This window comes from Aegilops tauschii, chromosome 5 (assembly GCF_002575655.3).
Source record: "Aegilops tauschii subsp. strangulata cultivar AL8/78 chromosome 5, Aet v6.0, whole genome shotgun sequence".
Classification (NCBI taxonomy): Eukaryota; Viridiplantae; Streptophyta; class Magnoliopsida; order Poales; family Poaceae; genus Aegilops; species Aegilops tauschii.
In genome coordinates, this window is record NC_053039.3 from 99,224,875 (window position 1) to 99,243,306 (window position 18,432).

General features: G+C 50.9%; 1 protein-coding gene across 1 annotated transcript; it reads left to right on the top strand.

Annotated features, from left to right (window-relative positions):
* The first annotated feature begins 13,393 nt into the window (after window positions 1–13,393).
* LOC109786985 (protein IMPAIRED IN BABA-INDUCED STERILITY 1) lies at window positions 13,394–17,177 on the top strand. Its single transcript, XM_020345548.4, has 5 exons — window positions 13,394–14,865; window positions 14,957–15,244; window positions 15,331–16,554; window positions 16,687–16,822; window positions 16,926–17,177. Exons 1-5 carry the CDS (start codon window positions 14,536–14,538, stop codon window positions 16,949–16,951), a joined length of 2,004 nt encoding a protein of 667 aa, XP_020201137.1. The 5' UTR covers window positions 13,394–14,535; the 3' UTR covers window positions 16,952–17,177.
* Window positions 17,178–18,432: the final 1,255 nt, after the last annotated feature.

Genomic DNA, 18,432 nt, shown 5'->3' on the forward strand with positions numbered 1-18,432 from the left:
TCCCTCCAGCTGCCAAATCCCGACACGCGAAATCCCCCTTCTAACCCTGAGCCGGAAGGGCCGCTAGTTCAAATCGGTGCGGGGTACTTTTGTAACACACCCTACATTTTGGACAAGCGCGTCCCTAAGTGTCGGGTGGTAGGTGCGACATATGCCAACGGGTGGCTAATCATTGTGGGAGCCAGTAAGACATCGCCGGTGCCTGGAAACGGGATAAGGCGAAGACATGCACGCCGGCGGACCTTACCCAGGTTCGGGGCTCTCCGTGGAGATAACACCCCTAGTCCTTCTCTGCGGGGTCTCCGCGTGATCGCTAGATCAATACAAGTAGCTACAAGTGCTCCTTGAGCTGTTTGGCTAGAGGAAGAAGGGCAAGGCTAGCTCTCCTTTTCTCTCTATGTGGTGTGTGAAACTCTATGAGATCAACCCTTTGCATGGGTGTCCCGGGGGGCTTATATAGGCCTACCCCCCAGGGGTACAATGGTAATCCGGCTGGGCGTGGGTCCCAGCCGTCAGTGTCTGTGCTCGCCGGCTTCTCCACCGGCCATTGGGGCCTGCCGACTGGTGGGTCCCGCCGGCTGCCGGCCTCTTGGCCGACAGGCCGGCCCCACCGCTTGGGGGCTTTGTCGGCGGCTGGTTACTGTTGCCTCGCCTCTGATGACGAGGGCTTTGTCGAGGTAAGCGTGGCTACAGTGCCGCCGCCCTGCGGGCTCTCACTGTAGCCTCACCTCGTCTTGTCTCCTTAATGAGGCACATGTTTCGAGGGAGGGAGGTAGCCGGCTATTGGGAGCCGGCCACGCCCCTGGCCGACTAGGGGAGGCCGGGCCGCCTTCGAGTGTCTCTCTGGCTAAAGGGGCCCACCGCCCGCGGGCCATACTGGCGCCTGTCGTGGGTGACATCGAGGTCAACATGGCTACAGTGCCGCGCCGGACGGGGGATGGCTGGCCCATACGGTGCCCTGTGGCCATGCCTGCTTCGGGATTCGGGGGGTAGTGGGCTGTACCGCGGCCACGCCCCGTCCTATCACCGTTATGTGGATGCAGTCTTGGTGGGTGCAGTCTTGGCCGGCTTTTGGGAGTCGGCTTTCTTCATGGCTGGCTTCTGGGAGTCGGTCCTCTTGGGGCCGACTTCCTGGAGTCGGCTATCTCGTAGCTTTCTTTGGGAAGGTTTCTGAGGCCGGGTCGCCTTCGGGTAGTCGGCCCTGGGGATAGTCGGCCGGGGGAAGGCGGCCCTATGCTCTGTATGCTTGTAGGCTCGAATGGCCTGATAATTTTTCGAAGAGCCAGGGGGAGTCGGTTAGGCTACCCGTGGCCATTTACTCCGACACTAAGTCATGGTTCACCCCCTCCCATTGCCTCCTTTTTGCCATTCGAAATCCCAGGCCGCCATAACCTCTCCGCTCCAGCTGCGAAACCCCACCCTTCTCCGTCTGCCACCTCACCGCTGCCCAGCCGGAGCCTCTTCCCCGACGACGTCGTCCACCGCAACAGCTCGACGTCCCTCATCCACCTCCCCGGATGAGGATTCGTCGTCCATCTCTTCATCCCGCCGGTTCAGCCGCCCCGTCCTCCACCTCCAAGGAGCTGCTCCGACGATCGCCTCGTCTATCGCGGCCGCTCCATCCCCACAGCGTCGCCTTAACCTGCTCCACCGGAACCGCAGCATCCTCACTGACTCCTCGGACGAAGCTGAGGCCTACTCGGCGCCACCAAAGAGGTTGTACACCCATCGCATCGCACCTTCTCCTTAGCTCGACCTCCCGGCGCCGACGGTGCTCCATCCCACACCCCCATGGAGCGGCTACCTTGAAGCCGGCGCCGCGGGCGACATCTCTACAGCGGCTCTCCCCCAGTGCGAGGCCCCTTCGGCGGCGGCGGCCATACCAGCCGGATCTGCTACTGCTCCGGCTCTCGCTCGCTCGCGCTGTTGCTGCTGCTCCGGCTCTCGCTTGATCGCTCGCTCGCCCAGCTGCTGCTCTCCCCCTCACTGGTGCTGCTGCTCTGCTCTGATTTAGCTACACTTCAGTCGACTGAATCGACTTTTGGGTCAGTCGATTTTCAGGGGGTGGGGGGCTCGCCGGAGTTAAGGAAGAACCACCCGCAGCGGGGACGGTGGCTCGCCGGAGAGGTACCCCACTATCTATCTTAGGGTTTAGGGTGGGGGCGGGGGGCCTATAGGGCTAGCCGGGGCGGCGGTAGACCGGCGGTGGGGAGTTGTTTCGGGGCGGCGAGGCGGCGCTGGGGCCGGCGGTTCGGCCGGTGGTGGCTGGCGGCTCAGGGGGGTGCAGGTTGAAGATGAACTGCAGGCCCTCCCTAAACTACATGTCAAGTGCCTCTCTGCTACCATTGCATTCAGTTTCAACAGTAACATTCAGATTCCACAGTAAATTTCAGTTTCGACAGTTAAGTTCAGAGTCAACAGTTTTTACCTCATCTGTTGTAGTCAGGTGGTTTTTGGTGATGTAAATTTTACATCTATTTTACATCATCTATTGGAGATGCTATTAGAATCCCACTTGAGATTGACGATGTCTGTCTTGTGATGCTTCAGCCTTGACGTCTTACGCCTGCTATCATTATTTTTGGATCCATCCACTGGTTGTTACCATCACTCTAAATTTCTGCATGCTCTCCTTACATAATCTCACCATATTTTCTTCGTATGCATGTCAAATATTGTACACAGTCATGCTGAACATGTAGATAAAAAGAGAAGAGTTTTGCGCGGCAATACAATGTCATGCAGACATTGCTCCATGGTGGATTCAATGGCAAACCCTCCCCACCCCTCTCCAGATTGTAATCCAGAGGAAGATATCTGTTCTGAGGCGGATTCAGACACCGCTGACCACTCCTATTTACCCCCAAGGTGTTTGCTCTACCTTGGCATGATGATGTTAGTCATATCATGCATATGTTGCCTTGCAGTGCCTACTTTTGACATCATATATGTCATTTGCTTAGTTTAGACATGTTCTGTAATGCCCCCTGTTTAGTTTCTATATCATATATGGGAATTATGCAGTCTCATGTCTTTTAGCCAGCCATAATATACGTGAAATGTGCAATGCCATCCTGTTTAACCAGGCATCATATATTTGAATGATATCTTGCCCATCCTTTTCTTCATTACATTTCCATTTGTCGACAATGTTTGTACATTAAACTACTCTTCCTGTGAATTAGCCATTTGGGTGGGAGATTGAAAAATCTGGAGTGAAAACAAGGCCTTCAGAGCAGACAGTGCTACCTGTCGAAGCAGATCTCTTGTTGGGTCCCAATAGCTCCTCAGAGATGGATTCAGAGACAGATGACCAGTCCTATTCCCCCACCGAGGTGTATACTCTAACTTGGCACGGTTATACTGCTCATATCATGCATATGGTGTCTTGCATTGCATAGTTTAGACATCATATACACAATATTCAACACCATGTTCTTAGTTCAGACATCATATCTAATGCCCTCTGTTTAGCATATAAATCACATATGTGAATTAAATTATGCGATCCTGATTACTTAGATAACATGTAGGTGAATTATGTCATGCGATCTTGTTTAGTTATTCATCGTATCTTTGAATTATGTTATGCAATGCTATCCAGTTTAGATAGACATCATATATGTGAAATTATGGCATGCTATCCATTTTAGTTAAACAATATACATGTCAACTATTTCATGCCCTCTTTTTTCCACACTATCTATTGCATATGTCTCTCATACAATGTCTGTACATTCAACTATGTTTCCTGTTTATCAGCCATTTGAATTGGAGCGGGTGATGCCAGCATCTAGCGGACTAAAAACACGGTCTTCAAATAAAACAGTGCTACCTCTTGGTGGAGATAGCACCCCGGTTGTACATGCACGAGAACCAGCCCTACCACACATAACCCAAACTCTCGCAGATTGTACCCCTATTGTGATGGACAAAGAACCAGCTTCACCCAATCTAACCCCAACCCCAGCAGATAGTAACCCAGTTCATGTTGACACGGCACCATCTCCACCACAGAGCTCCCAAACAAGAGCAGTTAGTAAGGCAGCTCCAGTGCCCAAAGGGCCAGTACTACCACGGCGAACCCCAACTCCACCAGTTAGTACGCCTATTCCTGTGGAGGAAGCACAACCAGCTAGTTGTAGTTTAGCATCTATCGCATTTGATGTTGTTAAATCATATGTGCATATCTTCCCATCTTGGAAATATTATACTGAAGATGAAGGAAAATGCCAGTTGCAGGTGTTTGTCCAGGAGTTATGTGTAAGTAATGTTATTCATGGCAATTACTTTGCTTTGTCCCATACATCTACCTCCATGATGGTTATAATACAACAAATTTTCCCTTTTTTCTCTATAGAGAAGGACCGATTTGGAAACTCAGGATGAGGTTGTTAGAGTTATAATATAGGTCATGTACCCCTTTGTATTTATCCCGTTGTATAAGGGGTTTCCTGCATATGTTCCACACCTGTACATGTATATATATATCGGCCTATGGCCTCATGGGAATACAAGTTGCTTATTCCTAACATGGTATTAGAGCTTTAGGTCTCTCTTTTTTCGCACGCGCAACTCGTGCTACGATCCCATCTCCGCCGCCGCCGCGGTTTCTCTTTGCCTCGGCGTCGCTGTTGTGTCTCCAGGCGCCCTTCACGCCTCCCGCCGCTCCCGCTCTCAGGGCCGCTCCCGCCCGCCAACTCCTGCCGTCCGCCGGGACTCCGCGGTCGCTCCTGCCGCTCCCGCTCTCAGGCGCCGCTCCCGCCCGCTAGCTCCCGCCGCCCGCCCGCCAGGGCTCGCCCGCCAGGTGCCCTCCCGCCAGGACTTCGCCCCTGCCGTCCGCCAGGCTCGCGGTCACGCATCCACTTCCCGCGGCTGCCGTTCGCTCGTGGTCTCCCGTGGTCTTCCGCCTGTCGTCCGGTGTTCTACTGCTTTCGGGTCTCTTCAAAAAAATGTCTGCTGCATCGGGCTATGTTGCTGTCCCTCGCTGCCCGGTGATCTTCGATGGTACTAACTACACCGAGTTCGCTGGCTTCATGCGCATTCACATGCGTGGCATCCGTCTCTGGGGTGTTCTTTCTGGCGAGGTCTGCTGTCCGCCACGTCCGGTTCCTCCGGTGGTCCCTACTCCGCCGACTCCACTGGTTCTTCCTACGGATGCTAATCAGGCCGCCAAGGATGCGGCTAAGATTGCTGATGAGGCTGCTGATCGTGCCTATGATGAGAGGGCTTTGCCTTATGAGGAGGCTCTTCAGACGTATCATGGTGCTTTGTCTGTTTACACCCAGTGGCTTGATGATGATGCTCGTGCTGCAGCTGTTCTCACTGCTAGTGTTCTGCCTCAGTTTGCTTCTGAGTTTTTGGGTCTTCCTACTGTCTTCCAGATGTGGACCTGTCTTCGTCAGCGCTATGAGCCCTCTGGTGATGCCTTATACCTTTCTGTGGTTCGTCAGGAGCATGCTCTTCAGCAGGGTGACTCTACTGTTGATGACTTTTATGCACAGAGTTCTGCTATCTGGCGCCAGCTTGATTCTCTCCGTAGTGCTGGTTGTCGTACTTGCCCCTGCTGCCAGGCTGTCCAGGCCGATTTGGAGTTTCATCGCGTCTACGAGTTCCTGTCTCGGCTCCGTAAGGAGTTTGAGCCCCGGCGTGCTCAGTTGCTTGCTCGTGGCCATATTTCTCTCATGGAGGCGCTTTCAGAGATTCGTGCTGAGGAGACTCGCCTACGTGGTGCTGGTTTGCTGGAGGTTCCCTCTGTGCTCGCTACTCGGGTTTCTTCCACTCTACCTGCTGCACTGCCCCATTCTCGCTCGAGTGATCCGTCGCTCTTGCCCACTCCTTCTGGAGGCTCAGGTCGCCCCCGTTCACATTGTGACTACTGCAACAATGATGGTCATATTGAGTCCCAGTGCTACACAAAGCAAAAACACCTGTGCAAGGCGCGATCATCCTCCTCAGGGACTTCGTCGCACGCACACTCTGGTTGGGGCTGGCCCTCGCCGCCGTGATTCTCAGGGTCTTTGGGAGTTGGACTGGCTTCATGTTCCTTCTGCTGCCACCACCATCGCCAGTCCCTCCGCTACTGTCGCCTCTGTTACTGGTTCCTTCAAGCAGTGGCATCATCGACTTGGTCATCTGTGTGGTTCTCAGTTATCGTCTTTAGTTCGTCGAGGTCTTTTGGGGTCTGTCTCAGGAGATGTCTCTTTAGAGTGTCAGGGTTGTCGTCTTGGCAAGCAGATTCAGTTACCATATTCCCATAGTGAGTCAGTGTCTAAGCGTCCTTTCGATTTAGTCCATTCTGATGTATGGGGTCCGGCTCCTTTCGCTTCGAAAGGTGGTCATAAATACTATATTATTTTCATCGATGATTTTTCTCGTTAGACATGGCTTTATTTCATGACTTCACGTAGTGAGGTGTTGTCTATTTATAAGCGTTTTGCTGCCATGGTTCATACTCAGTTCTCTTCACCTATTCGTGTTTTTCGTGCTGACTCCGCTGGTGAGTATATCTCTAAGATGTTGCGTGGTGTCCTTGCTGAGCAGGGTACTCTTGCCCAGTTCTCTTGTCCTGGTGCTCATGCTCAGAATGGCGTGTCTGAGCGCAAGCATCGTCACCTTCTTGAGACGGCTCGTGCTATGATGATCGCCGCCTCTCTTCCGCCTCATTTTTGGGCCGAGGCTATCTCCACTTCCGTCTATCTCATCAACCTTCAGCCATCTGCTGCTTTGCAGGGTGGTGTTCCTTTTGAGTGTTTGTTTGATCGTTCTCCCGATTATTCGATGCTTCGCTTGTTTGGTTGTGTTTGCTATGTTCTTCTTGCCCCTCGCGAATGCACCAAACTGACCGCTCAGTCTGTTGAGTGTGTCTTCTTAGGCTACAGTGATGAGCATAAGGGCTATCGTTGTTGGGATCCTGTCGGTCGTCGGATGCGTATCTCTCGAGACGTGACTTTTGATGAGTCCCGTCCTTTTTACCCACGCCCATCTTCCTCGTTTTTTTCAGTGGAGGATATCTCTTTCCTCACTTTTCCTGACTCTCCTATCACTCCCGTCGCGCCTGTGCCTATTCGTTCCGCTCCCTCTGTTTCTCCACCCCTCGTCGATTCGCCGCCACCATCTTCCCCGGTCTCCTCACCTAGCATGTCACCGGATTCTCCACCTTCATCTCCGGTGACTTCTTCGTCGCCACCCCCTGATTCTACCTTGGCGATTCCTCCTTCTCTTGTTCCATCTCTTCCTCAGCATTACACTCGTCGTTCACGACCTGTGGATGCTTCCTTGGATGAGTCGTCCTCTTCCTCTCAGCCTACTTATGGCTTGCGTTCTCGTCCTCATCCGCCTATTGATCGCTTTGGATTTCCCACCGCTGGTGCTGCTGTTCTTGAGCCGACTTCTTACCGTCAGGCTGTTGTTCATCCTGAATGGCAGTTTGCAATGGCAGAGGATATTGCTGCTCTTGAACGCACTGGTACCTGGGATCTTGTTTCTCTTCCTCCCGGAGTCCGTCCCATCACTTGTAAGTGGGTCTACAAGGTTAAGACTCGCTCCGATGGTTCTCTTGAGTGTCACAAAGCTCGTCTCGTGGCTCGTGGTTTTCAGCAGGAGCATGGTCGTGATTATGACGAGACTTTTGCTCCTGTGGCCCATATGACCACTATTCGTACACTTCTTGCTGTTGCCTCTGCACGCCACTGGTCTATATCTCAGCTTGATGTTAAGAATGCCTTTCTTAATGGTGAACTGCGTGAGGAGGTGTACATGCAGCCACCACCTGGGTATTCTGTTCCTGATGGCATGGTGTGTCGTCTTCGTCGCTCTCTCTATGGCCTTAAGCAAGCCCCTCGCGCCTGGTTTGAGCGTTTTGCTTCTGTGGTCACTACTGCTGGTTTTTCAGCCAGTGCTCATGATCCCGCATTGTTTATTCACCTTTCTCCTCGTGGCCGGACTCTTCTTCTTCTCTATGTTGATGATATGGTCATCACTAGGGATGACCCCGAGTATATTGCCTTTGTAAAGGCCCGTCTTAGTGAGCAGTTTCTTATGTCTGATCTTGGACCTCTTCGCTACTTTCTTGGGATTGAAGTCTCTTCTACCTCTGATGGCTTTTTTATATCCCAGGAAAAGTATATCCAGGATCTTCTTGCTCGTGCTGCTCTTTCTGACGAGCGCACTGTTGAGACTCCTATGGAGCTCAATGTTCACCTTCGTGCTACTAATGGTGATCCTCTCCCTGATCCGACGCGTTATCGTCATCTCGTTGGCAGTCTTGTCTATCTAGCTGTCACTCATCCGGACATCTCTTATCCGGTTCATATTCTGAGTCCGTTTGTCTCTGCTCCCACATCGGTTCATTATAGTCATCTCCTTCGTGTTCTCCGATATCTTCGGGGCACGATCTCTCACCGTCTCTTCTTTCCTAGCTCCAGTTCTTTACAGCTTCAGGCCTATGCGGATGCTACGTGGGCTAGTGATCCTTCTGATCGCTGTTCACTTTCTGCTTACTGTGTTTTTCTTGACGGTTCTCTCATTGCCTGGAAGACGAAGAAACAGATTGCAGTTTCCCGTTTGAGTGCTGAGGCTGAGTTGCGAGCTATGGCTCTTTTGACGGCAGAGGTGACTTGGTTACGGTGGTTACTTCAGGATTTTGGTGTTTTTGTCACTACACCGACTATGCTCTTATCTGACAGTACAGGTGCTATTAGCATTGCGCGCGATCCTGTGAAGCATGAGCTCACCAAGCATATTGGTGTTGATGCTTTCTATGTGCGCGCTGCTGTGCAGGATCAGGTTATTGCTCTTCAGTATGTGCCTTCCGAGTCACAGTTGGCGGATTTCCTGACGAAGGCCCAGACTAGAGCGCAACATGGCTTTTATCTCTCCAAACTCAGTGTTGTTCCTCCACTATGAGTTTGAGGGGGGGTGTTAGAGTTATAATATAGGTCATGTACCCCTTTGTATTTATCCCGTTGTATAAGGGGTTTCCTGCATATGTTCCACACCTGTACATGTATATATATATCGGCCTATGGCCTCATGGGAATACAAGTTGCTTATTCCTAACAGAGGTAACCTGTGCTAATACCTCTACTATCTTCAAGAATGCTTGGTGGCAGTATCGGAATTACCTGAAGAAAACATACTTCACCGGCAAAGAAACTCATCAAATTCCTTATGTTCTCCTGAGACACATTTACTGGACGATGACTGGGAACGCCTTGTTCTGTACTCGTCCTGAACCAAGAATGTGGTAAGGTCTATGAGCTCATTTTCTATTTTGAAGTACTATATTCTTGCGTCTTACTGTACTCTGTTCATGTAGAACAAGTCCCTAAACCTGAAGAACAACTGTTCTAATTTAAGATTCCATTGCTATCATAGTTCAAAAAAGCGCTAGGCGTTAATTGTGCGTTTTGTCACCGCCTTGCGCTTTACTGACCAAAGCGCATGCTTATGCGCAGTTATGCACAGATTAAGCATAGTTATGCGCAATGCGTTTCGCCAACGCCTAGAGCCTAGGTGCGCTTAAGCGCTCGCTTAGGCGCGCCTTTTTTAACTATGATTGCCATCGTGCACACTGCTTTGCTCTTGTATCACTGTATTTACTCATACAAACTTATTTTTAAATTGAAGGATCCAATCGAAACTGCAATGGCACAGCAGGTATGTTCACACATGTTTCTTTCACAGGCTTGCTCTTATCAATAGCTCTGTTGATTTCAATTTCAATTGTGTATACAGTTGACTTCTCATATCATGCACATTACTAGCATCACAACATAGCCAATAGTGTTGTTGTACATGTAGACCCGTGGCACCCATCTGAAATCTTGTTGTGCCGTGTAGTTTCCCATGCTTTGTATTCTTTCATTGTTGCTTTGTCTTGAACTGATATGATTTGAACCGTGTCTCTATTTTGATTTGGCAAGACAATGCAGTGACCATAGGACATAGATATATGTTTGTTTGATGCTTTTATTATGTACTAGTACTTGGCAATAGAAGACTTGGTAGTTTAATCCTGTCCACCTTACTAATGAACTGGTTCACCGAAATGAGTTTCATATACTAGTACATGCTAAACTGTTATGTATCTGCTTGTTTCTTCTTTTAGAATGCTGACAGAATATTGGGGAAGAGTGCCTTATTAAGCAATGGTAAAGGAAGTAATGCAGATAAGGTTCAGGATAGTGACACATCCTTGTTGGTCTCCAACAAAGCTGATAAAACGGCTAAGGAAGACTATCTCGAAGACAGTGAGACAACCCCAAAGTCCTGTCTTGGTTTAGTGTTGGAGTTACTGGCCACTACCGCTTGCACAACCTATTCAAACTCACTGTCTGAATCAGTTCGGTTTCTTGAGTCTCAACTACAAGCTGAAAGACATCGATCAGCTGTGCTGCGACAAGAAGCGGAAGGACTGTGGAAGTCCCTGGAGCATTCAGATGCATACTTTCTGGTGCAACAGCAAGCGTTGGAGGATTTTAGCGCCAAACAGGACAAAGCTAATAAGCTTGCTAAGCTTATTGCCAGCATGGTCGATACCACGTTTCTTGAGCTCTTTTGAAGTTGTTTCAGTTATGCTCTTGTTTTGTTGCCGCATTTATTTGCACTGGTGGGCAATTTTGACGGCCAGTGTATGTAATATTTTGCTTTGTTCCCTATATTTTCACTGGTGGCGAACTTTGATGCCCGGTGGATGTAATATGTGTAATAGCGGTAATAGGCTAGCGTTAATTGCTTGCTTATTTATTTCCTTATTGTATTGTTTAGTTGTTTGCTTGTAGTCACTGCAGTTCTTTTTCTGTGTTTTTCTAGTGGCCACAATAACCTATTTTTGGAAACAAGGCCAAAATAATCATGGCAACACACGGGCCGTTGTAACCATGGGCCTCCTGCGGGCCGTATGATCCATGCGCCTTCTACGGGTCGTAGGATCCATGGTCCTTCTACGGGCCGTAGGATCCATTGGCCTTCTATACGGGTCGTACGATCCATGGGCCTTCTACGGGCCGTATGATCCATGGGCCTTTTACGGGCCGTACGATCCATGGGCCTTCTACGGGGCGTATCATCATTTCGCCAATCATGGGTCGTACTATTCATGGACAATAACGGCCCGTTTATCGGCCGTATTTGATAACTCTATGAAAACAGCCCAACGGGTTTTTTTCGACATGAAAACGGCCCAACGTATTAACGGGCCGACTGTAACCACAGACTAAATTTGGCCCACAAGCAGAAAATGACCGTAACGGGCCGTAAGTAACCAAATGCTGAAAATGAGCCCAAGAATAAATGGGCCCTGAGAAGGCCGAAAGATATCATGGGCTGGAAACGGCCCAACGGATTAATGGGCGTTAATGGTGTAAAGTGATACACTGTTCATTACGGGCCAGTTTTACCACGTGTCGTTAAGGGGCCGAGGGTTACTAAGGGCCTCATATGGGCCGAAAGACGTCATGGGCCATACATGGGCCGAAAGTTAAAACGGACTGGAATTATATTGGACGGCCCAGATGACGCTACTGAGCCTAATTCGGATAGGCCGTAAATGGGCCCTGGGATAGCGGGCTGTAAATGGGCTATATGCGAACAGGCCGGTAACAGGCTTGCCGTGGGCCAGCCCGCCACCGTTTGACCAAGTCAAACAGGCCAGCCTTTTCACAGGAATGGGCCTCTGTTGGGCCGTGCCACGTGTCGACGTATCATAAACGCTTTGGGTCCAATGAGTGGATGACATCTGTCCCAACGGTGAGCCGACACGTGTTTCCTCCAGCCAATGATGATTTTACACGTGGAAAATTCCCATTGGTCGGGGCTATTAACGGGTTATCGGATCCAAAACCGGACCCGATAGCTTAACGGCGTTCCGTTACGGTGGATGCCACGTGTCGGTCACCCTTGACGAAAGCACTTCTGTGACGCGCGATTTGTCGTCAAGGAAGTGGACACTTCCGTGATGATAATTTTGATAATGTCATGGAACACTTCTACGACAGCACAGGTATGACTATCTTGATTCTGTCATAAATTTGTCACGGATGTACATGCATGACAGAAAACATGACCTACTGTGACAAACACGCATCATCATGGAAGTGTATTTTTTTTGTAGTGGTGGCTCACAGATTACTATAACAACAGTTGCAGGTACAGGTAATGTGATGATCATGACGTGAGAGCGATGTTTACTTGTTTTGAAGTTCTTCTTCTTCTTCGTCGATCTTGGGATAGGTTCCTAGTCGGCAGCCTGGACTAGTAGGGTGGATGTCATTTGAGCTTTTGTTTGTGTTACATCCATAGTCGGATGTTGTTCTCATGTATGATGCTTGATCTATTCATGTGGCATTGTATGCTTTTTGGTGAGTGCATCAAGCTTGCAAAGTGTGCTACTTGATGTTTGCTGTTTTCTGAGACTTAGTGATTTTTGCCAAGTCTGTAACTGTTACATTATGTTACCATGTTAACTTGATGCTACCATCAATTTCATGCATAATCTGGAGATGCCTAGTTGACATGTTTTGATGTCCATATTATGCTCTATCATGCCATGCCATTTGCTGCCTCATATATGTCCTGTAGCATATGTTTGCATTGCCATGAAAATGCCTAAATGATGTTCCAGTTTTCTGTTAACTTCATGATGACATGTTGTGAGCTTGTTATTAATTAATCTATGCCTCGTTTGGAGATGCTCCAGTTACATGATTTGAAGTATGCTATGAATAATTTGTCCACATGCCAAGTTTGTTAATTTTGGACTTCATATGACCTCTGTTCCCAGCTTGCAAACATGTCTACTTGTTGCTGTTCCTGCCATGTTCACTAAATTTCACAAAGTTGAGACCTCCGCCATCGCCGTCGCCATGAATGAGTCGCGCGGGAGAAACTGAATAGGGGATTTGAAGGACGAAACGGCGGGCGCGTGACCTAATACACGGGCGCGGAAACGGCCGTCACCCTCCGTCTAACGGCATCCGTCAGCCCGCGCCACGTAGACCCGACAGGTGGGTCCCACCTGTCGGTTTCGCTGTTTATGCGGCCAAATCAGCCCGTCAGTGCTCCGCGTTACCGATTAGTCTCAGAGTTGGTGGTTTTCTGTGACCTGGCTCAAATCCGGTACTGACCTGTTACCCTAGCCCCAAGTGTGGTGGTTTTGGATAAATAACTCTCTAGAAGTACACACAGTTAATATTACATTCAAGGTAAATTTCGGAAGAAAAATTCAAGCCATGCATTCATGATTAAAGAGAATATAAAGGGGTACTGCAGATTTGATGGTCATCAAAACAACAAATTCCACCAACAAAAATTGGATCAGAACTCAACTGTTCCTTGGACGATCTTGTCATAAATTTTCTTACCTGCTATAATGTCCACATGTGCAATAGTCAAGCATCCCCCGAGCAAACACGCCACCTTCCAAGTCCCATGAAAATGGTGGGGCAGCAACATTGTGAGCACATACAAAGACCAAAAGGGGAAAGAAAAAATAAACAAGACCAGCTAAAGTGCTGAACCATCACTTTCTAATTCTTTGTGGTTGATTAACAGATGGTGATCACATGATGCCACCATGTTTCTCCCAAACAGACCAGCACTTATAATTAATTATCACTGCTATTAACCTAGTAGGGTGCTAATTAAATCCGTTAGCCACGCTGATTCAATTTTGAGCGCACGGTGCAAGAAAGTGGAGACCGGGAGAAAACCGGGTAGGCCAGCGTAGGGTTTAAATACAAACGGCTAGTACACGCATGCATCGCCACCTACACTTCCCTGGCGACATAATGCAATCACATGAACATTTCCCGCCCAAAACCCGGACACCACGTTCCTATACTTGCATGCACATCGATTCTTTGACTTCCCACAGTAACCTTATAGTAGTAACTAAATAATAATGGAGGTACATTTTTATGCGAAAAAAAAACAGAGAAAATTATACATACATGTAGTAAGACACTAGTTTTGTTTCTGGATCAGTTGCACCTGTTCTTACTTCCTCCCTGAGAGGCTGAGAATATAAGAGAGGTTGGTGCACTTAACCAGGGAGGGAGACAAGCTTTTGGCTATCTTTAGCATGGTGTGATAGGAAAGAGAAAAACACACACCAGAAGTGCAATTTCTCCCTCTCCATGTCCCTCCCCATTTTTATCTTCTCCTGGCTCAAGGCCAGCGCAAGGAATTAAAGCAAAAGGGGGGACAGACAGACCGAGGAGGACGAGGAGGAAGAAGAGGAGAAAGCCCAATTAAAGGCAGCTGCAGCAAGGCTGGCCCTGGTGGTGGTGGTGGTAATCTAGATTTCCTTTCTATCTTTAGGAGGAGGAGGGTGGCCGCTTTGGATTTGCGCATTTGCATTGCTCGTGCCCTGTGGAGAGGAAGCGGAGGAGACAGGGCAGGAGGAGGAGGAGGAGGAAGAAGGTGGGGGAGCCAAAGCAGAGGAGCCCTCCCCTGTTTCTTGCTCCTCCCCCTGGTTGGTTCTTGCTCCTCCCCTCGCCTCTTTGTTTCTTTCTTGGTCGACGGCACGGAGCCATGGGGTGCGCCGTGTCCAAGGGGGCGTCGCTAGGGTCGCCGGGGTACGAGGTGTCGTCGGCGTCGGGGCACGAGGTGGTGTCCGGGAGCGCGTCGGCCTCGGCGTCCGCGGCGGTGTGGAGCAGGCCTAGGGATGGGGAGGGTGACGAGGACAAGGGCGCCGCGCGCGGCAACGCCGTCGGTGGCACGGCGCGGCCGGGGAACCTGCACCGGTACATCGAGTGCGAGCAGGTGGCGGCCGGGTGGCCAGCGTGGCTCAGCGCCGTGGCCGCCGAGGCCGTGCAGGGCTGGGTCCCCCTCAAGGCCGAGAACTTCGAGAAGCTCGAGAAGGCAAGCGCCCGCTCCTAGCTCCTCTCGCGGCAATTAGAAAGAAAGAAAGAAAGAAAGCTCATCAATGGCGGGTTGTTGTTGGTGGGTGCAGATCGGGCAGGGCACGTACAGCAGCGTGTTCCGCGCGCGTAGCCTTGAGACGGGCCGCCTGGTGGCGCTCAAGAAGGTGCGGTTCGACAGCGTGGAGCCGGAGAGCGTGCGGTTCATGGCGCGGGAGATTATCGTCCTCCGCCGGCTGCAGGGCCACCCCAACGTGATCGGCCTCCATGGCCTCATCACCTCCCGCTCCTCCGCCTGCATCTACCTCGTCTTCGAGTACATGGAGCACGACCTCGCCGGACTCGCCTCCTCCCCCGACCTCTCCTTCTCCGAGCCCCAGGTAGGCACATTGCATTTCATTGCCTTGTTATCATCACCACAACGGCATCCATCATATTAATTGATGAATTTGGATGCTGCCGGCAGATCAAGTGCTACATGCGGCAGCTGCTGGCGGGGCTGGAGCACTGCCACGCGCGCGGGGTGATGCACCGGGACATCAAGTGCGCCAACCTGCTGGTGAGCAGCGACGGCGTGCTCAAGGTCGCCGACTTCGGCCTCGCCAACGTGTTCTCCACCTCGCCCACGCAGCAGCCGCTCACCAGCCGCGTCGTCACGCTCTGGTACCGCCCGCCGGAGCTCCTCCTGGGCGCCACCGCCTACGACCCCTCCGTCGACCTCTGGAGCGCCGGCTGCGTCTTCGCCGAGCTGCACGCGCGCCGCCCCGTCCTCCAGGGCCGCACCGAGGTGGAGCAGATCCACAAGATCTTCAAGCTCTGCGGCTCGCCGCCCGACGCCTACTGGCACCGCGCCGGGATGACGTCCAACGCCTCCGTCTTCCGCCCGCAGGCCCCCTACGAGAGCCGCCTCGCGGAGACCTTCGGCTCCGCCATGCCCGACGCTGCCTTCCGCCTCCTCGGCGCCCTCCTCTCCGTCGAGCCCGCAGCCCGCGGCACAGCCTCCACCGCCCTCGCCTCCGACTACTTCTCCACGGAGCCGTACGCATGCGAGCCGTCAAGCCTGCCCAAGTGCGCGCCAAACAAGGAGATGGACGCCAAGTTCCGGGAAGACTCCAGGAGGAGGAACAACGCGCCGCCGCCGGCGAAGCGGCTGTCAAGGGCGCACAAGAGCATGCAGGACACCAGCCAGAGGCATCACAGCCACGTCCACGCCGAGGAGTCGCTCCCCATGGAAGTCGACGGCGGCCTGCGGCCCGAGCCGGCGACGGTTAGCAACGATGCCCCGCAGCCGGAGCCGCCGTGCACTAGGCAGATGCCCGGCAGCTGCCAGGAGGAGGAGGACGCGCCGGCGCCGGCGCCGGCGCGGCTCCCCGACCACCTCGCTCTCTCGGGCGGCCCCGTGCAGCTCGCCGCGTCCACCGGCTTCGCTTGGGCCAAGAAGCCCAGAGTGCCGGACGCGGCGACGACCAAGAGGAGCGCCTCCAGGGGACCAAGGAGTACCACCACCCACGGAGGCGACGCGGCAAGCGCAAGAACGACGGCCGGCGCCACCACAGGTCCATACGAGGCGGAGAAGCAGGAGATGATCAAGCAATGGGCGCAGGTCGCAGAGGCGTTCACCTCATCCGAAGCCTACAACAGCAGGTCCACCAGGGAGCCATTGGACGCCAAGCAGCTCAAGACCAGCAAGGTCAGTCACACTCGCACGCTCACCATCCTACTCCACACAGCAACCCACACCAAAATCTCTTGCAAACACATGGTTGTTTTGTTTTGATCATCTGGAGCTGACGAGCTGTCTCATTTTCCCTGGTTTCATCAGAAGCACAAGGGGAAGATGCAGAGGGTGGACTACTCAGGGCCGTTGCTGTCGGAGACGCGGCGCGTCGACGAGTTCCTGCAGAGCCACGAGCAGCGGATCCGGCGAGCCGGCCGCCGCCGGTCGTGGTTCCACAAAGGTGATCGATCGAACACCCCACACAATGAAATGCATGCCTGCAGGCTAACCAATTCCTCTGAAACCGCCATTGCTAACCTCATTCTTCTTCTTTTTGTCGACAGGACAAAAGAGGGAGCAGCAGCACTGAGACTGAGACCGAGGGAGAGGCACGCACGCCATGATCACACATGCTAGACCCCGTGTAGAAGGCTCGAATTTTTCCCCTTTGACTCTTGCGGCAATTGACTGTTTGCTGCGAAATTCCTACGTTTCAAACGGAATGGTTACCATGCATTCAGTTCAGGCTTCTGTATAGCAAGATTGTATAGAGCTGCAGATCACAATAACGCATCTATGCACTGTAGCTTCCACTTCTTGTCACCTCCCATCTCCTGCATTCTTCCATCGCTAGCTCAGCCGGTTGTGCCTTGCTAATGCCCTCTTATTTTTGAAGAAACGATAAAAAAAACACGCCGTGCTGATGCCTGGGAATTGAGGCCAATGCTGCACTGGTTTGTGCTTTGCTCACTTCATTGCTGTTGTTGGTAAGGCAGAACATCTGACTCTGTTTTCCCTTTTCTTTTCTTGTACACAATGGAGGTAGGTACTACTCCCCGTCTTATTCCTGGACTAGTACACAGAATCAAATCTTACTAGAGAAAATCATTGCAAACACGTAAATAAGACATCAATGTGGAAATCATCTTCTGCTCGGGATAATCAACAATCATGCACTAAACCAAAGACTGGATCTAGCTTTCAAATTTGGTTGACCATAATTTGTTGCCTTGTCAATTCCTTTTACGAAAATTGCTCTTAGCCGTAACGAACCTAGTCAAAAAGATATCAGAGGGAATTTTTTTTGTCTTGAGTGGAACTGCAAAGGTAACATCAAATATAAAGGAGTATTAAAAAGGGATTGAAGATTTACGATGTGCTCACCTGTTCATGAACTGGCCGATGTGAAGTCACGAGGCCTGTGCTCCATTTAGATGTCTATGTACTGGATGGATCCCTAATTCCCTATTGAATTGGGCTGGAATACTAATTCAGCAAAGAAAAGAAAATGAGCATGAATACGAGTTCGCTTGTTTGGTTGTTCACTTAATTGGCTCAAAATGGAATTAATCCTAGCGAGGATTCGATACCAAATCCTGTTTACGTGAGTATGAAGATTATGCTTTGTCCTATATGCCTCAAAACAAAATATGTACAGTCCATGACTACAATTGAATAATTATTTAGGAATTGAAAATAAAGTTTAATTCTGAAATGCATCACCACGGCAAAAAGAAAATGTTCACACAACAACAATAATCCTCTTGTGACAACAAAGCACAAATTCTTGCATGACATCAACTCTTAACACTAGTTCATAGATAGGTTCAAGTTCGACAGGACATACACAAACATACACGTATCAGCAAAGCATCAGTTGGATAACTTCAAGGCAACATTAATAGCCATGCTTTCCTCGAGATCATGGGCAGCTCTATTAGAGCATCAAACAGATGCTCATTAAGAATCAGCTTCCCATAAGACCGCAACCTATCAGGTTCAGCCAAATCTAGTATCAACTGAAGTGTCGCAAGTATTTCGTGCTAGTCTTGGGCGGTGAAAACGGATCAA